We start from the raw sequence: 25,968 nt of genomic DNA, 5'->3' as shown, positions 1-25,968 counted from the left end.
AGCTACAGTGATCATGTGATCAGGTACACGAGGACAGGAAGAGAACCCTGAAGTGTTCCGTCTCCACTTTGAGTCCCGGAGCAGAAGCGTGTGTGTGTGTGTGTGTGTGTGTGTGTGTGTGTGTGTGTGTGTGTGTGTGTGTGTGTGTGTGTGTGTGTGTGTCCTCGGTCTTGTGTGTGACTCTTGAACAAACTTGTGTGTCTTGATTCTTGTGTCTGCTCTCTCACAGTCAGTGTTAATGTTTAACTCTCAGACTGACTTCAGATCAGAAGATGAGTGGTTGTGAGGAGGAAGAGGAGGAAGAGGAGGAAGAGGAGTCTCTAGTCTCCGGCTGTCTGTCTATGCAGAGTGATCGTCCAGAAGTCTTATTCTAGAGTTCAGTAAAGAACCTGGACCCTCAGACACAAAGTAACGTTTTCTGTTTCTATATTTCATTTTTCTGATCGTTAAAATGTAATTGATGACTAAATGATACATCGAACAAACTTCCATGAATCAGACTCTTCCTCTTAGTATCAGTGACAGCTGTAATGTAATCTAGCAGTACTAATACACACTTTGAATCCTCTAAGTATTAACAGTAACAGTAGTTCGTGTATTCAGAGCTACTAACGTGTCTTCGTCCTCAGAAGATTTATCAAAGATTCATTCTGAATAAAATCATGTTGGTGTTTGCAGAGTTCAGTGCAGAAGGAGAGCAGAGTCTCCAGGATCCATCTGTCTGTCTGTGAACAGTGATCGGTCCAAAGAAGATCCTCCAGACTTCAGTAAAGAACCCGGAGCCTCAGACACACAGTAAGACACAGTGAGAGTTTTTACTGTGTTCAAACTCTGGAAGAATGTGCTTCAAATGTGTAAATCATTTCTCATATTTCATCAGCTGTTCAGACCGACCGGGTGCTTCTTGAATCAGTTCACATCATAACTGAGCAACATGTGGTGAAAAAGCTTTGCTCACCTTCATTCTGTGTGTTGATGTTTGACTTTGTTCTTTAAATAACGACTTGTGTCAAATATGGAGAAGAAAGCTGAAGCTCAAAGGTTCACTTCCTGCTTCAGAGCTTTCAGTGTGAAGCTTTAAATCTTTAGTAAGTGGAGCTTTGAGTTCAGACTCTCTCCTCCAGATGTTGATCCTGAAGGTCTAGATGTTGATCCTGAAGGTCTAGAACAAACATCATGAGCAGAACTGATGTAAATGTTCTCTGCTGACAAAAACCAGACAGGAAATGGTCAACTGTACATTTGGAGCTCTTCTGTTTTCATCACGTTTGAATTGATCCTTCATTTGATAGTTGACAGTAGAAAGTGACAGAAAACAGACATGAAGAAGGAAAGTGTGTGGACTTGAACCTGAGACTCCACTGTTACATGCTGTGTGTTAGACTGTTGGTCCACCACAACATGTAGACCTCTTCTGACCTCAGTTCAAACACAACCAACTCAAGCTGAGCTGATCACAGACACTGTGACACAGTAAAGGACATGATCAGCTCTCTTTAATGGAGGACTTTTACTGTGAAGGAGCTGCAGGAAGTGTTGAGTTAGTTATAAACAAACTACAGACAGATCACTAAATGTTTCATCAGACAGCCTGATAGGAAAAGCAGCTGATTAGAGTTCATGAAAGCAGGAGAGTTTCAATAAAAGAACATTTTCATGACAGACTGAACGCTGAAGAGGAGTCATGATTCTGAGGAGGAGCTGACGTCCAGATCCAGAACCAGAGCTGGACTGCAGACAGCCAGTGAGACCAGAAGTGTCCAAAGTAAGACTGTCCATTTCTCTGCTGATGTCTTCATGTCTGGAAACAGGACGGTGAACGTGCATGTGAGCGTGCCCCACTGCTTGGCTCACGTCCTTTACCTTCCATACGTTGTTTGAAGGCTCCTTGAATTCCTTTTTGTCTGTTCCAGGATATCTGGGACTTCCACAACAAGTACTAAGCAGCGATACCAGTTATTTCAGCCATGATTGATGAAACGTTGTCTACTCAGAGGAAGCCCCTTCTCCTCTCTGGGGTGTTGAGCGCGAGTGACACTAATAAACACAAATAATCCAGCAATCCAACTCCCACGAGTAACGCACCGTGAAAGAACATAGTATTACAATTAATGACAGACTTGTTTAAGTTAACATTTAATTATTGGCCCCCTGAAGGTTCCTGTCTGGTCTTCCTGAGTGGAACATCAGTCAGGATGTCTCTTTAACAGTTTCCATTGTTGCATCATCTGTTTCTTATTATAACTCTGATCAGGAGTACATTAAACCAAGATGATCTAATTTACTCATCTTTACTATTCAGTGAGTATAGAAGCACATAAGATTACATATTGATAAATGAAAGAATATCTCTTAAAGGTTATCATCAATAAACCACAGAACGCTTCATGGCTGAGCTTTAGGGCCTCACTTCCTGTTCTCGCTGTGCTGGAGGTAGAGGTGTGAGATAGTATCAGAGTTCAGCTGCAGTACACAGCACTGCCACAGTTTCACTATGTTACTATGTTTTTGTTTAATCTTAAATTTGATAAGTCAGTTAATGAATTCATTCTTTGAGGAAATGGATAGAGAGGAAGTTTTGGATGAGGTGTGTCTCAGACATTTTAGGTGGATCCCTCAACAAAAGATGAAGAATCTGCAGGAATGAGAGTTATTGTTTCATGTGAAACACAGTGAGATAAGATCAGCTGAACCACTGATGCGAAGAGAAAATGTTCATCAAAACAGGAAGCAGGATATTTATTGTCCTCTTTCATAATAATATTTTGTAATTTTTGTGTTATGACAGATTGTCTGGCTGTGGACTCTCAGAGACTCACTGTGAAGTTGTGGCCTCAGCTCTGAAGTCCAACCCCTCCCATCTGAGAGAGCTGGACCTGAGTCTCAACAGCCTGAAGGATTCAGGAGTGAAGCTGCTGTCTGCTGGACTGGAGAGTCCACACTGTCGACTGGAGACTCTGAGGTCAGTTCACTCACTGAAAGGTTTCAGGATTTGCCTGAAAACAAAAGCTGAATATTTGTTAGAGTAACCGAGTAGAGAAGTGAAGTGATTGACAGGAGAGTGTTTAGCTTCCACAGACTCTCATTGTGGTCCATCAGTCAGTGAAGGTGATGTCAGTCCTGATGAGGCTGTAGAGTGTGTGAGGAAGATGAAGGAGGAGGATGAAGATCTGATGACAGCAGATACAAACTCTGTGTAAACAGAGAGAGACTTGAATGCAAAGCTGAATGAAGGTGAAGTTGTGAACTGTGGTGATCTTCATGATATCAGAAGCTGATGAGGCTGCTACAGAGACAACCACACAGCTGCTGTGGTGAGATTAAAGCAGAGCTCAGAGTAATAAGCAGCAGCCTAACACAGGCCCACACGTCTCCACAGAGCAGGCTTTGAGAACACAAGTCTCTGTTGTCATTACTAGAACAAGATGTCAGCTGAGACCAGTCATAGTGGAAGTGGCTCTTCAACAAGTGATGATGATGAATGACATCATCAAACTGTTTTTAAGGTTCTAACTTAACAAGTTATTTTTGACAGCAGGTCTAACTGTGGTTCTGGTTTCATATTGTGTCTCATTATCTGAAGCCACAGACCTTTAGGTTGCAACAAAAAACACATGTTCTTAAAGGACCGGTTTATATTCGTTCAGGTCTTTCTCAACACAACACTGTTGGGAATGAAAAGGAGCGTGTTTGAGTTATCAGCAAATTTGAAAAACTAAATTATTGACATCAATAGAATTATTAATGTCAGTAAGATTATTAATAATAACGGGGCACCACCCTGAGAACAGGGACCAATAACCAAACTATAAATTAAGTCTCATAATTAGTATTCACTCACGATGTCAATAGTCAAAGTAAGGTGGTAAGTCAACTGCTTTTGTTTTTACACCTGCAGCAGCTTTAAGATGCTTGTCTATATATTATTATTTGTACAACTTGTTTTTATGAAGATGGATTTTTGTTTGGTTTAATATGTGATAGGAACCATTGTTACGTCCTATGTTGCTCTGGGGACACATTTAGTCGGTGCACAGCAACAAGAAGACACGTGAAGCGGCAGAAGTCTATATACTCCGCGCAAAGTGTTAAAGTTAAGTTTAAGTGTTTAAGTGATCTACTTTGGAGATTCACGTGTTTTCTAGTGGACTCGTTTTCTCTCTTGGTGTTGACCAATAAATCCGTCAGCAACAGGAACTATGGAGTCGTGTATTTGCTGGAGGGAGTGATCGTAGCGTTACTCCTGTGGTCACGTGTCTGTGGTGCATGTTGTTCCTCTGATGTGAATCATGTTTGAATGGCTCGTGCTCTTCAGTGTGCGGTGGAACGCGTGTTTTAGCTCTGCTGGTTTTTGAACGCATTGTCTGTTAATGACGCAGCATCCCGTCACGTGTTCATGTAACGTTATCTGCACTCTGCACTTCGTGTATTTATAGGTGTTGAGCTACATTTTTACACGAAACAAATAATAACCGTCGCTGTGGCGTCATGAGGAGGTTCGGTGGTTCATGTGAAGGCCCAGGTACGAGATGCACGGGGATGAGCAACACGGGACAAAATACAAACCAGTTTTATTTGCTTCTTACAATGAAAAGTAGATAAAAGGTTACAACAATGAATTACTCAAAAAGTCAAAAAAAGAAAAGACAAAAATGTCAAAAGCTAATTTTACCTCAAGATCAACAAACTCTTAGAATATTTACACGTTTTCTTTCAGTTAACTTGTTTCTTGTCCTTCCTGTCCAGCACCCCCGAGTCAAACATCAGTCCAGGTATTTATTTAATGGTGAACATTTTTTAAAACAATCCAAGGTTGCTTCATTTACTTGTGTTAGTGAAAGAGGACACAGACTAGACTGAACTCAAAATACTTAAAATCAAACAGTGTTTATTCATAACAGGAGTATTCTGACGCAGCAGATCAATACGAGCTCGGACCTAAATCAAAACTATCTGTGACCGCAAAGAAAAGGCGCTCAAAACTATATAGTCCTTAAGGGCATTTTTGTGATTGGTTGACTATTGGTGGAGGCGGCTCTTGGTTTAAACTTTCTGAGAGCCTCATTGGTGCACAGGATGTCCGTCCTCACCGGCACTCGGATTGCTGCTCCAGCGGTGAGTCTTGTCAGTGTGTGTGTGTGTGCTTAGAGAGTTCATTCTAATGCCAAGGTCGCCTAACTACTTCTTAGTCGAAACTGTTATTTTGTACCAGGCAGTGGCAAGACCGGGGAGTACCTGGTTCCTGTTTTGTATTAGATAATGAGGGGGCCCTGCGCAGGTGGAATACACTGCCTCACTCTGACTTTACACTTAGAGACATATTGTGATTACTGCACATAGCATATGGTTTAAGCTTCACTAAATGTGTTTACGAATATATAGAAGTGTTTACAAATATAAAAGTGTTTTCAAATATATAAAAGTGTTTTCAAATATATAAAAGTGTTTTCAAACATATAAAAGTGTTTTCAAATATATAAAAGTGTTTTCAAACATATAGCATATTGTTTAAGCTTATTCTTAATGTGCTTACACTTGTCTTAGACAGTTTTGATCTCAAAGGTATATAAGCTTACACATTAATGAAATGATCCCTTTAAAATGATCGTTAAATGCACACTGTGCAATAATGTGTTCGTCACTTTAATGCTGCAGGTACTCAAGTAAAGTACAAGTACCTCAAAAATGTCAAGTACAAAACTTAAGTTAATGTACTTATTTACATTCCACCACCGCTAAGAGAAGATCACAACATTGTTTACAAAGTTCTTCATAGAACCAGCCTCTTGTTCTGGTCTCAAAACGCACCAGATTGATGCATTTAACTTTAAAAGGTACAACATTGTCTTCCAGGTGAGCGTCTGAACGTGGAATCAATAAGCAACGCTCTCAAATTAAAACATGCTTTTGAATAAAGACAGGAAAAAAGCACCATAGTTCTTCCCCTGCGTTATGTGCCGTGTGGTGTCAGATTTACCTTTTGTATACAAACAGAATCACTACAGCCGGTTGTCTCTTGTATGAGCTTTCATGTGTAACTTCAGAGCTGACTTGTACTGAAATCTATTATCACACACAGAGCAGCTGAAAGGTTTCTCTCCTGTGTGCAATCTCATGTGGATCTTCAGACTTCCATTTACAGTGAACGTTTTACCACATTCAGAGCAGCTGAAAGGTTTCTCTCCTGTGTGGGATCTCACGTGTCCCTTTAAATATTCACTATTTGAAAAAGATTTCTTACAGACTGAGCAGCTGAAAGGTTTCTCTCCTGTGTGTAGTCTCATGTGTTTCTTCAGACCTCCACCTTCAGTGAAACGTTTATCACAGACTGAGCAGCTGAAAGGTTTCTCTCCTTTGTGAGTTAACATGTGGTTCTTTAAATTGTCCCTCCGTCCAAAAGATTTGTTACAGACTGAGCAGCTGAAAGGTTTCTCTCCTGTGTGGATTCTCATGTGTTTCTTCAGACCTCCATTTCCAGTGAAACTTTTATCACAGACTGAGCAGCTGAAAGGTTTCTCTCCTGTGTGGATTCTCATGTGTCTCTTCAGACTTCCACTTATAGTGAAACCTCTATCACATTCTGAACAGCTGAAAAGTTTTTCCGCTGTGTGAGTTACCATGTGTGCCTTTAAAGTTCTACTACGTGAAAAAGATTTGTTACAGACTGAGCAGCTGAAAGGTTTCTCTCCTGTGTGCAATCTCATGTGGTTCTTCAGACTTCCATTTTCAGTGAAAGTTTTACTACATTCAGAGCAGCTGAAAGGTTTCTCTCCTGTGTGGATTCTCATGTGGTTCTTCAGATTTTGACTCTTGCCAAATGTTTTCTCACACTCAGAGCAGCTAAATAGTTTCTCTCCAGCACTACATTCTGAATCACTGACAGGAACTTCATCATTATTCACAGAGTTTAAACCTGACTGAGGTTCTCTGGTCTCCTTCCAATCATCACTGTTATCAGTCTCAGGTTCAGAAGAGTCTCCAGTCTTCTCATCAGTATCTGGTTCTGGATGTCTATGTGGATCATAGTTCCTGTCTGGTTCTGGTCCTCCACAGTCCTCTCCATCAGCTTCTGTTTCCATCTGTTCAGTTTGTCTTTGATGAAGTTGTGAGGACTGAGCTTCCTCTTCATCATCTTCACTCTTCACAGGAGTGAATGAGAACTTGATATCAGCCTCCTCCAGACCTTGAAGCTGCTCTCCCTCCTGACTGGTCCAGACTTCCTCCTGTTCCTCTTTAATGTGGGGGGGCTCTGGGTCCTCCTGGTCCTCTTTAATGTGTGGGGGCTCTGGGTCCTCCTGGTCCAGACTGGAGCTCCACTCCTGCTGCTCTTCTTTAACCACCAACAGCTGCTGGACGTCTGTGCAAAATAATGAAATACATACACACCTTAGAAAACTGTAATTTCACGTTGTTAACTAATCCACTGATATCACTACTTTCCTATAATGTGGGGAGACATGTTGCACATTTTGTAGAACATATTCAGACCTCATTCAAACTCAAACAAACTAAAAACTGACATGTGTTTTACCTGGCTGTGAGACAAAGTTTCTCTTTGCAGGAGTTGTTCTTGTTTCTCTAACATTAGAGTAGGAGCCAGGTATAGCCTGTGCTATTTTCTACACCCTGATTGGTCACTGACGGTAATTGAGTAACATGGTGTTGGGGATAGCAATGGGGATATATGCTGTTCCGTGGTTTAGTTTGATGAATGGAAGGAGAGGGGGTGAGAGACGGAGTCTTCTTTTTTGCTGACCGCTATTGTCGATATTAATGATATTATCATTATTTGACGCTGTCGATTACCTTTGTACACCAATGAAGTATTTCAAAGTATTTGGAACGTTTTTGTCTCTCCCGGCTGTGAGACCTGTATGACTCCTCTTCAGCCTGCAGACGGTCGTGACCTTTGCCCCTCTTGTCTTGGACTCGAGCATCTGATGGAGGGCCTCTTGAAGAACCCGTGCATTAGCGGCAGCATCATGCCTCGAGCAGTACGGTCTACTAGGCTGGTCGAGGTGGAACACCTGATGGGTGAGGTTCACCTCCCCCTGTCAGGGCAGTAGAGTCCAGCCCAACCTACTCATTTCAAAGCAGCGGGAAAAAACTAACAAAGAATCGTAGCGCTAGTTAAAGGTAAGCAGCTGTTTGTTTGTAGCTCTGAAACGTAACAGCAGACATAAGGAAAGAAAAAGATGTTCTTGTTTTTTTATAAGCCAGGCTACATAAAGTATATTCATGCACAGTGATCTAGTAAATGATGTGTGTGTGTGTGTGTGTGTGTGTGTGTGTGTGTGTGTGTGTGTGTGTGTGTGTGTGTGTGTTTGAGAGTGAGAGAGACTCTGTACATGTGTTGAAAGCCAACAGTGGCTCTTATGATTAGAAATATAATAAAATATGATTATTATTTTAGAGCCTTCAACATCAGCAGTGGGATGTGGCCTCCATGGGTCCCAAACTCCTCCCACTGTATACTTTATATAATCTGAAAACAAGCAATATTATGACATGATGGTGACATTAGTCATGATGGAGAGTAAACAAACACGTTTATGCTTTTTCTGATATTCATAAAGCCTCCCAACCTGCAGAGACCAGACCTCCATCATCCAGCTTGTTAAATTCATGCATCAGCTGGTGTTTTGCAAGTGATTGACATGAGAAGAGTTTAACAAAGCATCCAGCAGGTGGTGGTATACACTCAAATGGAAATTAAGGAGATTTTATTGCATCATTTGTTGAAGCGTGATATCTTATTGTGAAGGACAGAACTACGGTCCCGGATGTGTTGACAGCATTGATGGTAAATCTCTGAAACAAGTTAATATCTCCGAAAAACCAACAGCACCCAGTGTTTACAACGAGGATAGAAGTTGATCCGAATATATGTGGATTTTATAGGAATGTTCACTAAAAAAACTGTCCGGAACAGGAAACAATTCCGTTAACTCTCTTATGTGACATGAACTGATTTTAGATTTGAACACGCTGCACGTTCTCATCTCATCTACTTTGTGTCTTAAAGATGCTGAGTGTTTAATGAACCAACCTGCTCTGTGTAGCCGAAGCTGAGGGATGAAAACAGCGTCCAGTAGTTTCCGTTGTCGCTCGTTCTCCTCTTTGGAACGAGAAAGTTCCTCCTCGTACTCTGCTATCGTTCTTTCAAACACACCAAATATCTCTTCAGCAGCCGCAGTTAGTCGCTGGTTGACTAAACATCTCAGCATTTGGACTTTAGACATTTTCACACAACGACACAAACACCGTTTACTCTCATTAAACTCTGACTAGCGCTGTGTTGATCACTTCCGTCCCCGTCGGTCTGTTTCCAGCTAGCATGCTAAGCTAACTTCAATAGCTTTGTAGGCTACCGGGAGATGAGTCAGAGGAAAAACATCCAGAGAAAAAGGTGAACAGCTAAAAGTCCATTCAGACATGTTGATCCAGACACACAGAGACTCTGATGGATCAGTACTGATGGAGCTAACTGAGACTTTACCAACACAACAAAGAGACGCTGCTGTTCCTAACAACGTTAGACGCCATGTTGCTAATGGAGGAACATCCGGTTCCGCTGATACGTGGTATGTTACCTTCAAAATAAAAGCACTAGAATACTACATACTACAATAAGAAATTGTAAATGATTATTCACCAATTATTTGCCTTCTGATCATTTTCTGCACCTCTGCTCCCTCAGCAATGCAAAACAGAACTGTGTGATTTCATTCATTTTATTCAAATACACACAAACAACAACTTGACATTACAGAATGTATTTGGTTCAGGATGCACATTACTAATCAAGGGCTACAAAAATAACCAAGTAAAACCTCTAACCTAAATCACAACAACACATTTTCTCAAAACCATGAAAAACACAATACAAGAAGAAAACAGGGACACCTGGTGGTTAAAGTAAAAAGGTTTGTGAGAAATTATAACATTAAACACATACTTGAGGAAGTCAATGCAAAAACACATGAATTGTCTTCTGGTATTTTTCTGTAATTCTGCTGCTAAAACTTCAAAATAACAGAAATAACACAAGGAGATGAATGCCAACATCTATGCAGTATCTATCTAATCTATGCATCTATGGTCACATGACACAGGACGGCCTGCAGTGACACTTACAAGAAAACAGCAAACATTTTTTTAACAGTAAATTAACACTATGCCAATATTTATATAATTTTCACGGGTTCCGAGTTAAATTTACACTTTGGACAGTGTTGATATTTTACTTCTTTAATAGAGTTAAATATCTGACACTCACAGTGTTGACATGAAAGTGTATTTTTAACACTGAATTGTGTATCTGTGTTCACATAAGTTTAAATGTGTTCACCCACAAGACGTAACAGTGAACCATTAAAAAAAAAATGTCTTTCTTTCTTTTTATTCAGTAAAAAAATCTTCCAAGCACCATGGGCACAACTTAACTTAACTTAACGCAAGAAATAAAATAATGGTACAATCTATAAGCTCTCATCTCCATCATAAGCACTTAAATAAATAACAAGACTGTCTGCTTTGATTACATCTTTCTTATCACTTTCACATACTTGGTAGGTATGGAAATGCTCACTGAAGTGGTCAACCACAAACCAGTTGAGTCCAAAGTAGAGAACACTGTCGACTAAAAGTGTCTTCTTTATTCTGCAAAACCCAGGCTGATCATGATCAATCTCACTGCTAATGATTAGTCCTGCCCTGTTCTCTGTTCCACTGATTTGAACCCAGTTGGTAGAGAAGATGTGTTTCCACGGTGGACCGGTCTCTGCTGGAGGATCTGGGTCTGTCCACGGTGGACCGGTCTCTGCTGGAGGATCTGGGTCTGTCCACGGTGGACCGGTCTCTGCTGGAGTCTGAGCTGAAGGAGGTTCTGGTGAACCTGCATGAGTTCATCTGGTTTGACCAGAATCCGACCCGGTGGCTCCGATGACGAGCATCAAGAATAACTCTATAGAAACAGACCATCTTCTCTCTGATGGTCTCTTTACTGATGGAGGTCTGATAGAGGACCAGGACTACACTGAGACTGATTCAGGACCAGATACAAGTTCCTCACAGTCACTTTAAGTTCAGATTAAGAGGGTTTTTACCAGTGAAGCTCATCATCAGTCCTCACAGCTCTTGAAGGACGTTCGTGTTGAGATGCCACAGAGTCCCCGTCATTGCCTTCACGTGGTCAGGCCTCTCCTCTGACAGGGGTGTTTGTAGAAGCAGGACAGCTGGCTGAAGCGTCTGTCGCAGTTGGAGCACCAGTAAGGCCTCTCGCCGGTGTGCGTCCGCAGGTGCACCGTCAGGTTGCCCTTTTCCACGAAGCCGCGGCGGCAGTACATGCAGGTGAACGGCTTCTCGCCCGTGTGGCTGCGGACGTGCCGCACCAGCGTCGCCCTCCTGCCGAAGCTCTTGCCACAGACGGTGCAGCCGTACGGCCGCTCGCCCGAGTGGATCCTCATGTGCGTCCTCAGGTTCCCCCGCAGGGTGAAGCTCTGACCGCAGATGCTGCAGCGGAACGACGACTCCTTGTGAACTCTGAGGTGAAGCTTCAGGTTCTCCGTTTGCTCCAGACGTTTCCCGCACAGGCCGCAGTCTCTCAAATGTGCCGATGCGTGTTTGAGTAGAAAATGAATCCTCTGGAAGGACTCGCCACAAACTTTACAGCTGAACACCGGCGGAGGCTGATGGTCCTGCGACAGATCAGTCCTGCTCTGAGATGAACTTTGTCCTTCTTCTTCCGTCTCGTCTGGTTTCCAAAGTCCTGCGGTCTCTCTCCAGTACTCTCCACTGTCTTCGGTCTCAGAGGACTCGGCGAGGAGGCGGCCGTTGCTCGCTGCTTCCGAACCACCAGCCGGATCAAAGTACCCGTTTGGTTCTGAAGCTGCACAGCCCTCGCTGCCAACTTCGGTTTTAATCTGAGCAGGCGAGGCGCCGACGTCAGTCTGGTCCAGCTGGACACTCAGGATCCGATCATCGGGTTTTATCCAGGAGGAAGTCCGCAGAGAGTCTGACGGGAGGCAGAAGACACAAACAAGAGTTTCTATGAATAAATAAAACTCAGTGTACGTTTCAAATCATTCAGCGACGGATGACAATAAATCCAGAACTAACTCCAAGCTGTCTGCAGGTTTTCTGAGCGTAACATTTGATATTTAATCAGACCTTTTTAAAGACACAACATTTTAGATCCATTTGGCGTAAAATCCTGCAGCTGTTAGTTCGGCTCCGTCTATTTCTTGAGTCCGAGCATTTAGTTGTTTCAGCAAAACTCCACCAGAGAGCACCGACAAGTTTATTACCTTTAAAATGTATTAAAAATGTTTGTTTTTAATAAATCACATTTGTTGTATAGGCTCGCGGCGGCGGTGGACGACATCCTGTTATACATATATAACAGTATTGGAATATTATTTAATATTGGAAAGCCGATCATAATTAACAATACACAATTGAATTACACTGTGGTATTGCTAATTTTACCCAATTAAGTAAAAGTCTGTTTCTTTCATTACTTGTCTTTATTTTTTCCATTTATTTATTTAATTATATTTTACTTTATTCATTACTGTGTATATATATATATGTGCTCGTATATTGAGCGACTGTTCTTTTTCATCTAGAAATGTAAAGAAGCATTAAAGCATTAAACATGTTAACGACCCGCCGTCTGGTTCCGCTCGCCCTCCTCGGACCTCAGGCGGTCCAGCTGTCGCCGCTGGCGGTCTATCTGCTCCCGGTACCGGGCCACAGTCTTCCCGAGCTCCCCCAGGATGTCGTCCACCGCCGCCGCGAGCCGCTCGTTAAGGAACAGCCTCAGGGTCTCCATGTCTGGCGGCGGGCTGCTCTCACGGTCCACACCCACGAAACCCTCCACGGCTCCGGGAGGGAACGGGAACGCCTGTCGGTGGGCGGACATGTTCGTTTTCACTCTCCCTGATTAAAATGAAGCGATTTATCCTCAAAAAACACAAAACACTTCCGGGTATTGTGGTTGCAGATGAAGAACGCTGATAGATAAACGTCGTAACGGTTAAAACACCGAAACAAAATGAAACGCCCCTCAGCTGGTTTGTTTCTGACTGACCGACTGCGTTAGAAAAATAAACAATCCGGCTGACTTCCGGCACACATTGATGTCGTAAAGAAACAATGTCTGGTCATCAATGGTTCCGGGAGGACAAAAGTTTCCTATTTTATATTTTAAAAAGTGACAAGAGGTGAGAGAAATATTCATATTTTACCCACTGTAAAAACAAAAATGATGGAATGAAATACAATTATGTAGATTATGAAATACAAGTATTATTTTACATTGAGTAACAATGAATTCATATGTAAAAAGGGGCAAAACAGATTAAGATTTACATGTTTTATTTTGTTCTATTACTATATATTACTATTTCCAAGGTTCCAACATTTCAAGTAAGTTTTAAAGTGTCAGATTTGCAGTCACTTAAAATGATATGCATGGATGGATTCCGTAACGAGTCCACTTGGTACAGGTCCAGGCCTTCACCTTCAGATACGAGGGTCCAGGGACAGAGGATGTTTTATGTTGTACAGATTGTAAAGTCCTCCGAGGCAAATTTTGTAATTTGTGATATTGGGCTATACAAATGAAATGAAATGGACTTACAACATTAGCACTCCTCAGCAGTTTTTGTTTACCTTCAGAGGAGGAAAAGATCGTTTTAAAGATGGATTGACTCTGTTGCTCTCCGTGTTTTTTCCCACCATTAAAGTTTTTTTAATTTGTTATATTGGGCAATATAAATACAATTGATATCAATTGATATATCCACCTACCTCGAGTATATAAATATATATTTCTGTGTAAGTGCATTGAAAGCAACCAAAACCGGGAGTGAAACGTTGCATGTGTTCACATAAAGAAAGTCAATGAACGAAGTTTTATTTTGAAGGTTAAAACCAGGCCCCGGAAGTACTTGACCATACTGTTTGGACAAGAGGCTTCGTTTACTTAACAACTTTCCTCCCTTTTAAACACGTACACTGACACAAAGCGGGAGGAAACGATCAGCGCTCTGCTGGTCCTGTTTGAGTCCAACTTCCTGTCTTCATGTTTGACGTCTGGAATCTCCCGATAGCCTTCAACCCTAGCATGACGTTAGCTTAGCATGCTAGCTTGAAATCAACAAATGTTCGTCTGACAAACTGCGTTTTAACGGGATTCGTAATTGATTAACAATGTCTAAAGTCCAAATGCTGAGATGTTTAGTCAACCAGCGACTAACTGCGGCTGCTGAAGAGATATTTGGTGTGTTTGAAAGAACGATAGCAGAGTACGAGGAGGAACTTTCTCGTTCCAAAGAGGAGAACGAGCGACAACGGAAACTACTGGACGCTGATTTCATCCCTCAGCTTCGGCTACACAGAGCAGGTTGGTTCATTAAACACTCAGCATCTTTAAGACACAAAGTAGATGAGATGAGAACGTGCAGCGTGTTCAAATCTCCTTAATTTCCATTTGAGTGTATACCACCACCTGCTGGATGCTTTGTTAAACTCTTCTCATGTCAATCACTTGCAAAACACCAGCTGATGCATGAATTTAACAAGCTGGATGATGGAGGTCTGGTCTCTGCAGGTTGGGAGGCTTTATGAATATCAGAAAAAGCATAAACGTGTTTGTTTACTCTCCATCATGACTAATGTCACCATCATGTCATAATATTGCTTGTTGTTTTCAGATTATATAAAGTATACAGTGGGAGGAGTTTGGGACCCATGGAGGCCACATCCCACTGCTGATGTTGAAGGCTCTAAAATAATAATCATATTTTATTATATTTCTAATCATAAGAGCCACTGCTGGCTTTCAACACATGTACAGAGAGTCTCTCTCACTCTCAAACACACACACACACACACATCATTTACTAGATCACTGTGCATGAATATACTTTATGTAGCCTGGCTTATAAAAAAACAAGAACATCTTTTTCTTTCCTTATGTCTGCTGTTACGTTTCAGAGCTACAAACAAACAGCTGCTTACCTTTAACTAGCGCTACGATTCTTTGTTAGTTTTTTCCCGCTGCTTTGAAATGAGTAGGTTGGGCTGGACTCTACTGCCCTGACAGGGGGAGGTGAACCTCACCCATCAGGTGTTCCACCTCGACCAGCCTAGTAGACCGTACTGCTCGAGGCATGATGCTGCCGCTAATGCACGGGTTCTTCAAGAGGCCCTCCATCAGATGCTCGAGTCCAAGACAAGAGGGGCAAAGGTCATGACCGTCTGCAGGCTGAAGAGGAGTCATACAGGTCTCACAGCCGGGAGAGACAAAAACGTTCCAAATACTTTGAAATACTTCATTGGTGTACAAAGGTAATCGACAGCGTCAAATAATGATAATATCATTAATATCGATAATAACGGTCAGCAAAAAAGAAGACTCCGTCTCTCACCCCCTCTCCTTCCATTCATCAAACTAAACCACGGAACAGCATATATCCCCATTGCTATCCCCAACACCATGTTACTCAATTACCGTCAGTGACCAATCAGGGTGTAGAAAATAGCACAGGCTATACCTGGCTCCTACTCTAATGTTAGAGAAACAAGAACAACTCCTGCAAAGAGAAACTTTGTCTCACAGCCAGGTAAAACACATGTCAGTTTTTAGTTTGTTTGAGTTTGAATGAGGTCTGAATATGTTCTACAAAATGTGCAACATGTCTCCCCACATTATAGGAAAGTAGTGATATCAGTGGATTAGTTAACAACGTGAAATTACAGTTTTCTAAGGTGTGTATGTATTTCATTATTTTGCACAGACGTCCAGCAGCTGTTGGTGGTTAAAGAAGAGCAGCAGGAGTGGAGCTCCAGTCTGGACCAGGAGGACCCAGAGCCCCCCCACATTAAAGAGGACCAGGAGGACCCAGAACCACCCCACATTAAAGAGGACCAGGAGGACCCAGAACCCCCCCACATTAAAGAGGAACAGGAGGAACTCTGGACCAGTCAGGAGGGAGAGCAGCTTCAAGGTCTGGAGGAGGCTGATATCAAGTTCTCATTCACTCCTGTGAAGACTGAAGATGATGAAGAGGAAGCTCAGTCCTCACAACTTCATCAAAGACAAACTGAACAGATGGAAACAGAAGCTGATGGAGAGGACTGTGGAGGACCAGAACCAGACAGGAACTCAGATCCACATAGACATCCAGAACCAGATACTGATGAGAAGACTGGAGACTCTTCTGAACCTGAGACTGATGACAGTGATGATTGGAAGGAGACCAGAGAACCTCAGTCAGGTTTAAACTCTGTGAATAATGATGAAGTTCCTGTCAGTGATTCAAGATGTAGTGCTGGAGAGAAACTATTTAGCTGCTCTGTGTGTGAGAAAACATTTGGCAAGAGTAAATATCTGAAGAAACACATGAGAATCCACACAGGAGAGAAACCTTTCAGCTGCTCTGAATGTAGTAAAACTTTCACTGAAAATGGAAATCTGAAGAGCCACATGAGATTGCACACAGGAGAGAAACCTTTCAGCTGCTCAGTCTGTAATAATTCTTTTTCACGTAGTGAAACTTTAAAGGCACACATGGTAACTCACACAGGGGAAAAACGTTTCAGCTGTTCAGAATGTGATAAAAGTTTCACTTTAAGTGGAGATCTGAGGAAACACATGAGAATCCACACAGGAGAGAAACCTTTCAGCTGCTCTGAATGTGGTAAAACTTTCACTATAAATGCAAATCTGAAGAACCACACGAGAATCCACACAGGAGAGAAACCTTTCAGCTGTTCAGAATGTGATAAAACTTTCACTGAACGTGGAGATCTGAAGAAACACATGAGAATCCACACAGGAGAGAGACCTTTCAGCTGCTCTGAATGTGATAAAACTTTCACTATAAATGCAAATCTGAAGAAACACATGATAATCCACACAGGAGAGAAACCTTTCAGCTGCTCAGTCTGTAACAAATCTTTTGGACGGAGGGAAACTTTAAAGAACCACATGTTAACTCATACAGGAGAGAAACCTTTCAGCTGCTCTGTGTGTGATAATAGATTTCAGCACAAGTCAGCTCTGAAGTTACACATGAAAGCTCATACAAGAGACAACCGGCTGTAGTGATTCTGTTTGTATACAAAAGTTAAATCTGACACCACACGGCACATAATGCAGGGGAAGAACTATGGTGCTTTTTTCCTGTCTTTATTCAAAAGCATGTTTTAATTTGAGAGCGTTGCTTATTGATTCCACGTTCAGACGCTCACCTGGAAGACAATGTTGTACCTTTTAAAGTTAAATGCATCAATCTGGTGCGTTTTGAGACCAGAACAAGAGGCTGGTTCTATGAAGAACTTTGTAAACAATGTTGTGATCTTCTCTTAGCGGTAGTGGAATGTAAATAAGTACATTAACTTAAGTTTTGTACTTGACATTTTTGAGGTACTTGTACTTTACTTGAGTACCTGCAGCATTAAAGTGACGAACACATTATTGCACAGTGTGCATTTAACGATCATTTTAAAGGGATCATTTCATTAATGTGTAAGCTTATATACTTTTGAGATCAAAACTGTCTAAGACAAGTAAATGAAGCAACCTTGAATTGTTTTATAAAATGTTCACCATTAAATAAATACCTGGACTGATGTTTGACTCGGGGGTGCTGGACAGGAAGGACAAGAAACAAGTTAACTGAAAAAAACGTGTAAATATTGTAAGAGTTTGTTGATCTTGAGGTAAAATTAGCTTTTGACATTTTTGTCTTTTCTTTTCTTGACTTTTTGAGTAATTCATTGTTGTAACCTTTCATCTACTTTTCATTGTAAGAAGCAAATAAAACCAGTGTTGCTCATCTCTGAAGCTGCCCTCGTAGTCTCCTAAAGGTAAGCGAGCTCTCCCCCTGGAATGTGCTGAGAGTAGCTAACGATTAGCTCTACATTTGAATAACACACCTCACGCCAAAAAAACAGTTTCTTGCCGTCTGCAGATGGGCTCATTAACAAAACCCAGGACCCCCAATGACTCAGACTCTTACATCCTCATGACAATAACTTACTGTTACACATCATTGCACAACTCTACTCTTTAAATACACACTTGGCCCATTCATAACATACTTGTTTTAACATACTCTATATTTGTTTGGTTGTTTATCATATTTTATTGTAACATTTTTTATTTTTAAATTGTTGAAGGAGTGTCTGCGAAATTGTGAGTTCATTTTACACGGACTGCTTGAGGCTTTCGTAAGAGAGCGCCTGCAGATGTGAACATACCGACACGTCTTTATCTGACTTTGCATCTATCCTGTGGTATAGCCAGCGTGCATAGTAAGGGGAACTCCAGGCTGAGCACACACACATACCTCCACACACACACACACACACACACACACACACACATGCACCAACACACACGCATCGAGGTTAACTCAAGGTTACTGTGTTTTAACTTTCTCAATTAAATTTAGGATGGTTAATAGTACATCCTTATACATATGTGGAGCGTGAGATTTGAAGCAAAACACAAGGCGCTCAAAAATACTCTTTTAAAACTTCAAGAACGTCCCTGAATCTCTCTCATTGGGAGACCTCACCTTTAAACCATATTGAGTATGGACCCTTGAAATGATTTAACGGGGACATTGAGGACAATAGTGACATGTCTGCCTGAGCCCTGCATGTACCAAAACACATCTTCTCTACCAACTGGGTTCAAATCAGTGGAACAGAGAACAGGGCAGGACTAATCATTAGCAGTGAGATTGATCATGATCAGCCTGGGTTTTGCAGAATAAAGAAGACACTTTTAGTCGACAGTGTTCTCTACTTTGGACTCAACTGGTTTGTGGTTGACCACTTCAGTGAGCATTTCCATACCTACCAAGTATGTGAAAGTGATAAGAAAGATGTAATCAAAGCAGACAGTCTTGTTATTTATTTAAGTGCTTATGATGGAGATGAGAGCTTATACATTGTACCATTATTTTATTTCTTACGTTAAGTTAAGTTAAGTTGTGCCCATGGTGTTTGGAAGATTTTTTTACTGAATAAAAAGAAAGATTAAAAAAGATAAAATAGTTTGTTTCAATGATTTTTAATAGTTGTTCACTGTTACGTCTTGTGGGTGAACACATTTAAACTTATGTGAACACAGATACACAATTCAGTGTTAAAAATACACTTTCATGTTTCATAAATCAACACTGAGTGTCAGATATTTAACTCTATTAAAGAAGTAAAATATCAACACTGTCCAAAGTGTAAATTTAGCTCAGAACCCGTGAAAATTATATAAATACTGTCATAGTGTTAATTTAAACACTATACTAATTGAATTCACACTTCCAATGTTGCTGTTTGGTTATTGGTCCCTGATCCCAGAGTGGTCTCCCTTAATTATTAATATATGTTAATAATCCAATTGATATTAACAATTTTATTAATGTTAATAATTTAAGTTTTATACTTGCTAATAACCAAACCCTCTCCTCGCAGATCCAAACAAAGCTTTATAGTGTTATTTTTACTGTTAAAACAGCAGTTTGCTGTTTTTCTGTACATATTAGTTGTCATTTCTATCACTGCAGGCCGTCCTGTGTCATGTGACCATAGATGCATAGATTAGATAGATACTGCATAGATGTTGGCATTCATCTCCTTGTGTTATTTCTGTTATTTTGAAGTTTTAGCAGCAGAATTACAGAAAAATACCAGAAGGCAATTCATGTGTTTTTGCATTGACTTCCTCAAGTATGTGTTTAATGTTATAATTTCTCACAAACCTTTTTACTTTAACCACCAGGTGTCCCTGTTTTCTTCTTGTATTGTGTTTTTCATGGTTTTGAGAAAATGTGTTGTTGTGATTTAGGTTAGAGGTTTTACTTGGTTATTTTTGTAGCCCTTGACTAGTAATGTGCATCCTGAACCAAATACATTCTGTAATGTCAAGTTGTTGTTTGTGTGTATTTGAATAAAATGAATGAAATCACACAGTTCTGTTTTGCATTGCTGAGGGAGCAGAGGTGCAGAAAATGATCAGAAGGAAAATAATTGGTGAATAATCATTTACAATTTCTTATTGTAGTATGTAGTATTCTAGTGCTTTTATTTTGAAGGTAACGTACCACGTATCAGCGGAACCGGATGGTCCTCCATTAGCAACATGGCGTCTAACGTTGTTAGGAACAGCAGCGTCTCTTTGTTGTGTTGGTAAAGTCTCAGTTAGCTCCATCAGTACTGATCCATCAGAGTCTCTGTGTGTCTGGATCAACATGTCTGAATGGACTTTTAGCTGTTCACCTTTTTTTCTGGATGTCTTTCCTCTGACTCATCTCCCGGTAGCCTACAAAGCTATTGGAGTTAGCTTAGCATGCTAGCTGGAAACAGACCGACGGGGACGGAAGTGATCAACACAGCGCTAGTCAGAGTTTAATGAGAGTAAACGGTGTTTGTGTCGTTGTGTGAAAATGTCTAAAGTCCAAATGCTGAGATGTTTAGTCAACCAGCGACTAACTGCGGCTGCTGAAGAGATATTTGGTGTGTTTGAAAGAACGATAGCAGAGTACGAGGAGGAACTTTCTCGTTCCAAAGAGGAGAACGAGCGACAACGGAAACTACTGGACGCTGTTTTCATCCCTCAGCTTCGGCTACACAGAGCAGGTTGGTTCATGAAACACTCAGCATCTTTAAGACACAAAGTAGATGAGATGAGAACGTGCAGCGTGTTCAAATCTAAAATCTGTTCATGTCACATAAGAGAGTTAACGGAATTGTTTCCTGTTCCGGACAGTTTTTTTAGTGAACATTCCTATAAAATCCACATATATTCGGATCAACTTCTATCCTCGTTGTAAACACTGGGTGCTGTTGGTTTTTCGGGGATATTAACTTGTTTCAGAGATTTACCATCAATGCTGTCAACACATCCGGGACCGTAGTTCTGTCCTTCACAATAAGATATCACGCTTCAACAAATGATGCAATAAAAGCTCCTTAATTTCCATTTGAGTGTATACCACCACCTGCTGGATGCTTTGTTAAACTCTTCTCATGTCAATCACTTGCAAAACACCAGCTGATGCATGAATTTAACAAGCTGGATGATGGAGGTCTGGTCTCTGCAGGTTGGGAGGCTTTATGAATATCAGAAAAAGCATAAACGTGTTTGTTTACTCTCCATCATGACTAATGTCACCATCATGTCATAATATTGCTTGTTGTTTTCAGGTTATATAAAGTATACAGTGGGAGGAGTTTGGGACCCATGGAGGCCACATCCCACTGCTGATGTTGAAGGCTCTAAAATAATAATCATATTTTATTATATTTCTAATCATAAGAGCCACTGCTGGCTTTCAACAAATGTACAGAGAGTCTCTCTCACTCTCAAACACACCACACACACACACACACACACACACACACACACACACACACACACACACACACACACACACACACACACACACACACACACACATTATTTACTAGATCACTGTGCATGAATATACTTTATGTAGCCTGGCTTATAAAAAAACAAGAACATCTTTTTCTTTCCTTATGTCTGCTGTTACGTTTCAGAGCTACAAACAAACAGCTGCTTACCTTTAACTAGCGCTACGATTCTTTGTTAGTTTTTTCCCGCTGCTTTGAAATGAGTAGGTTGGGCTGGACTCTACTGCCCTGACAGGGGGAGGTGAACCTCACCCATCAGGTGTTCCACCTCGACCAGCCTAGTAGACCGTACTGCTCGAGGCATGATGCTGCCGCTAATGCACGGGTTCTTCAAGAGGCCCTCCATCAGATGCTCGAGTCCAAGACAAGAGGGGCAAAGGTCATGACCGTCTGCAGGCTGAAGAGGAGTCACACAGGTCTCACAGCCGGGAGAGACAAAAACGTTCCAAATACTTTGAAATACTTCATTGGTGTACAAAGGTAATCGACAGCGTCAAATAATGATAATATCATTAATATCGACAATATCGATAATAGCGGTCAGCAAAAAAGAAGACTCCGTCTCTCACCCCCTCTCCTTCCATTCATCAAACTAAACCACGGAACAGCATATATCCCCATTGCTATCCCCAACACCATGTTACTCAATTACCGTCAGTGACCAATCAGGGTGTAGAAAATAGCACAGGCTATACCTGGCTCCTACTCTAATGTTAGAGAAACAAGAACAACTCCTGCAAAGAGAAACTTTGTCTCACAGCCAGGTAAAACACATGTCAGTTTTTAGTTTGTTTGAGTTTGAATGAGGTCTGAATATGTTCTACAAAATGTGCAACATGTCTCCCCACATTATAGGAAAGTAGTGATATCAGTGGATTAGTTAACAACGTGAAATTACAGTTTTCTAAGGTGTGTATGTATTTCATTATTTTGCACAGACGTCCAGCAGCTGTTGGTGGTTAAAGAAGAGCAGCAGGAGTGGAGCTCCAGTCTGGACCAGGAGGACCCAGAGCCCCCACACATTAAAGAGGAACAGGAGGACCCAGAGCCCCCCCACATTAAAGAGGAACAGGAGGACCCAGAGCCCCCCCACATTAAAGAGGAACAGGAGGAACTCTGGACCAGTCAGGAGGGAGAGCAGCTTCAAGGTCTGGAGGAGGCTGATATCAAGTTCTCATTCACTCCTGTGAAGAGTGAAGATGATGAAGAGGAAGCTCAGTCCTCACAGCTTCATCAAAGACAAACTGAACAGATGGAAACAGAAGCTGATGGAGAGGACTGTGGAGGACCAGAACCAGACAGGAACTCAGATCTAAAACCGGATCCTGATGAGGAGACCGGAGACTCTTCTGAACCTGAGACTGATGACTGGAAGGAGACCAGAGAACCTCAGTCGGGTTTAAACAAAGTTGATGTCCGAGATTCAAGGTGTAGTGATGGAAAGAAGCCATTTAGCTGCTCTGAGTGTGAGAAAAGATTCGGCACCAAGGGAACCCTGAAGGAACATATGAGAATCCACACAGGGGAGAAACCATTTAGTTGTACAGTTTGTGGTAAAAGATTTTCACGAAAGGGGCACCTGACACAACACATGCCGGTCCACACGAGAGAGAAACGGTTCAGTTGCAGTATGTGTAACAGAAGATTCTCCTGGTGTTCACAGATCACAAGACACATATGTGTTGGTCGTCAGTCCTCACGGATTCATCAGAGTCAGACTGAGGAGAACAAAGAGACAGAACCAGACAGGAACTCAGATCCAGATAGACATCCAGAACCAGATACTGATGAGAAGACTGGAGACTCTTCTGAACCTGAGACTGATAACAGTGATGATTGGAAGGAGACCAGAGAACCTCAGTCAGGTTTAATCTCTGTGAATAATGATGAAGTTCCTGTCAGTGATTCAAGATGTAGTGCTGGTGAGAAACTATTTAGCTGCTCTGAGTGTGAGAAAACATTTGGCAAGAGTAAATATCTGAAGAAACACATGAGAATCCACACAGGAGAGAAACCTTTCAGCTGCTCAGTCTGTAATAATTATCTTTCACGTAGTGAAACTTTAAAGGCGCACATGGTAACTCACACAGGGGAAAAACCTTTCAGCTGTTCAGAATGTGATAAAAGTTTCACTTTAAGTGGAGATCTGAGGAAACGCATGAGAATCCACACAGGAGAGAAACCTTTCTGCCCCTCAGCTGGTTTGTTTCTGACTGACCGACCGCGTTAGAAAAATAAACAATCCGGCTGACTTCCGGCACACATTGATGTCGTAAAGAAACAATGTCTGGTCATCAATGGTTCCGGGAGGACAAAAGTTTCCTATTTTATATTTTAAAAAGTGACAAGAGGTGAGAGAAATATTCATATTTTACCCACTGTAAAAACAAAATGATGGAATGAAATACAATTATGTAGATTATGAAATACAAGTATTATTTTACATTGAGTAACAATGAATTCATATGTAAAAGGAGACAAAACAGATTAAGATTGACATGTTTTATTTTGTTCTATTACTATTTACTATTACTATATATTACTATTTCCAAGGTTCCAACATTTCAAGTAAGTTTTAAAGTGTCAGATTTGCAGTCACTTAAAATGATATGCATGGATGGATTCCGTAACGAGTCCACTTGGTACAGGTCCAGGCCTTCACCTTCAGATACGAGGGTCCAGGGACAGAGGATGTTTTATGTTGTACAGATTGTAAAGTCCTCCGAGGCAAATTTTGTAATTTGTGATATTGGGCTATACAAATTAAATGAAATGGACTTACAACATTAGCACTACTCAGCGGTTTTTGTTTACCTTCAGAGGAGGAAAAGATCGTTTTAAAGATGGATTGACTCTGTTGCTCTCCGTGTTTTTTCCCACCATTAAAGTTTTTTTAATTTGTTATATTGGGCAATATAAATACAATTTATATCAATTGATATATCCACCTACCTCGAGTATATAAATATATATTTCTGTGTAAGTGCATTGAAAGCAACCAAAACCGGGAGTGAAACGTTGCATGTGTTCACGTAAAGAAAGTCAATGAACGAAGTTTTATTTTGAAGGTTAAAACCAGGCCCCGGAAGTACTTGACCAAACTGTTTGGACAAGAGGCTTCGTTTACTTAACAACTTTCCTCCCTTTTAAACACGTACACTGACACAAAGCGGGAGGAAACGATCAGCGCTCTGCTGGTCCTGTTTGAGTCCAACTTCCTGTCTTCATGTTTGACGTCTGGAATCTCCCGATAGCCTTCAACCCTAGCATGTTAATGACGTACATTAATGAAGTACAAATTCGACGTACTTAACAGTATTTCAATATTCTACTGCTCCACTAAATTTGTCTGAAAGCTTTAGTTTCGTTTCAGTTTTTCATCCCCTTCCTGTCCAGTGAAAACCACGTATCTCCAGATGTGTTGATGATGAATGTTTGTGATAAACTGAAGGATGATGTGTTCCTTTATGTGTTGAGAAAATCCTCCTTCAGCTAATTAAACTCTTTACTCAGCTGGAAAATGCATCGTCACAAAGCTGAAAACTGGCTTATTTTTCTGAGCTCATAAAAAGTATACAACATTTCTCCACACGTTGTAGGAAAGTATTGCTCTCAGTGGTCTACGTGTATGTATTTTATCATTTTCCACAGACGTCCAGCAGCTGTTGGTGGTTAAAGAAGAGCAGCAGGAGTGGAGCTCCAGTCTGGACCAGGAGGACCCAGAGCCCCCCCACATTAAAGAGGACCAGGAGGACCCAGAGCCCCCACACATTAAAGAGGAACAGGAGGACCCAGAGCCCCCACACATTAAAGAGGAACAGGAGGAACTCTGGACCAGTCAGGAGGGAGAGCAGCTTCAAGGTCTGGAGGAGGCTGATATCAAGTTCTCATTCACTCCTGTGAAGAGTGAAGATGATGAAGAGGAAGCTCAGTCCTCACAGCTTCATCAAAGACAAACTGAACAGATGGAAACAGAAGCTGATGGAGAGGACTGTGGAGGACCAGAAACGGATAGTCCTTTACAACCAGCTACTCATGAGACTTCACTCTCCTATGAACCTGAGACTGATGACAGTAGATATTGGGAGGAGATAAAGGAACCTCAGTCAGATTTAAACCATCTTCAAAACATTGAAGTACCTGTAAGTGATCTGGACTGTAATACTGGAAAAACATCAATCAGCAACGGACATGTGAAGAAGCACACTGCAATCCAAACAGAAGTGAAACTATTTAGTTGCTCCATCTGTGGGAAAAGATTTTCCCAGAAGAAGTCCTTAACGACTCATCTCGGACTTCACACAGAAGGAAAACATTTCAGCTGCTCAGTTTGTAGTAGACTTTTCAGTACCGGTGGCGTTTTAGTTAAACACATGAGAATTCATTCTCAGGAGAAACCATTCAGTTGTTCAATCTGTAATAAAAGATTCACACATCATTGTGATCTGAGACGACACTTGGTTGTCCACACGGGGGAGAAACCATTCAGTTGTTCAGTTTGTAGCAAAAGATTCA

At 41.4% G+C, this 25,968-nt stretch overlaps 5 protein-coding genes across 5 annotated transcripts; 3 read left to right on the top strand and 2 right to left on the bottom strand.

The window, feature by feature from the left end:
* Positions 1 to 1,682: 1,682 nt before the first annotated feature.
* LOC306708498 (uncharacterized protein) lies at positions 1,683 to 9,525 on the bottom strand (the record flags this gene model as incomplete). Its single annotated transcript, XM_079176340.1, has 3 exons — positions 9,050 to 9,525; positions 6,919 to 7,357; positions 1,683 to 1,731 (listed from the first exon to the last, which is right to left on the bottom strand). The coding sequence occupies exons 1-3, from the start codon at positions 9,240 to 9,242 to the stop codon at positions 1,683 to 1,685; spliced, it is 681 nt and encodes a 226-aa protein (XP_079032466.1). The 5' UTR covers positions 9,243 to 9,525.
* A 201-nt stretch (positions 9,526 to 9,726) lies between these two features.
* LOC306708305 (uncharacterized protein) lies at positions 9,727 to 13,097 on the bottom strand. Its single transcript, XM_079176112.1, has 2 exons — positions 12,670 to 13,097; positions 9,727 to 12,016 (listed from the first exon to the last, which is right to left on the bottom strand). The coding sequence occupies exons 1-2, from the start codon at positions 12,923 to 12,925 to the stop codon at positions 11,187 to 11,189; spliced, it is 1,086 nt and encodes a 361-aa protein (XP_079032238.1). The 5' UTR covers positions 12,926 to 13,097; the 3' UTR covers positions 9,727 to 11,186.
* Positions 13,098 to 14,217: 1,120 nt separating this feature from the next.
* On the top strand, positions 14,218 to 17,727 carry LOC306708497 (uncharacterized protein; the record flags this gene model as incomplete). Its single annotated transcript, XM_079176339.1, has 2 exons — positions 14,218 to 14,410; positions 15,807 to 17,727. The coding sequence occupies 2 exons, from the start codon at positions 14,218 to 14,220 to the stop codon at positions 17,114 to 17,116; spliced, it is 1,503 nt and encodes a 500-aa protein (XP_079032465.1). The 3' UTR covers positions 17,117 to 17,727.
* Positions 17,728 to 20,214: 2,487 nt separating this feature from the next.
* LOC306708496 (uncharacterized protein) lies at positions 20,215 to 22,650 on the top strand (the record flags this gene model as incomplete). Its single annotated transcript, XM_079176338.1, has 4 exons — positions 20,215 to 20,658; positions 22,392 to 22,432; positions 22,472 to 22,601; positions 22,646 to 22,650. The coding sequence occupies exons 1-4, from the start codon at positions 20,466 to 20,468 to the stop codon at positions 22,648 to 22,650; spliced, it is 369 nt and encodes a 122-aa protein (XP_079032464.1). The 5' UTR covers positions 20,215 to 20,465.
* A 55-nt stretch (positions 22,651 to 22,705) lies between these two features.
* Positions 22,706 to 24,098, top strand: LOC306708495 (uncharacterized protein; the record flags this gene model as incomplete). Its single annotated transcript, XM_079176337.1, has 1 exon — positions 22,706 to 24,098. One exon carries the CDS (start codon positions 22,706 to 22,708, stop codon positions 23,681 to 23,683), a length of 978 nt encoding a protein of 325 aa, XP_079032463.1. The 3' UTR covers positions 23,684 to 24,098.
* Positions 24,099 to 25,968: the final 1,870 nt, after the last annotated feature.

This window comes from Pholis gunnellus (genome assembly GCF_910591455.1).
Source record: "Pholis gunnellus genome assembly, chromosome: 16".
Lineage (NCBI taxonomy): Eukaryota > Metazoa > Chordata > Actinopteri > Perciformes > Pholidae > Pholis > Pholis gunnellus.
This window is presented reverse-complemented; position numbering and strand designations above follow the sequence as displayed.

Coding starts and splice junctions, on each gene's coding strand:
- LOC306708305 (XM_079176112.1), bottom strand. CDS start 12,925: ATGTCCGCCCACCGACAGGCGTTCCCGTTCCCTCCCGGAGCCGTGGAG. Junction 12,017..12,669: donor CGAGCGGAACCAGACGGCGG/GTCGTTAACATG, acceptor GCCTCCCGTCAG/ACTCTCTGCGGACTTCCTCC.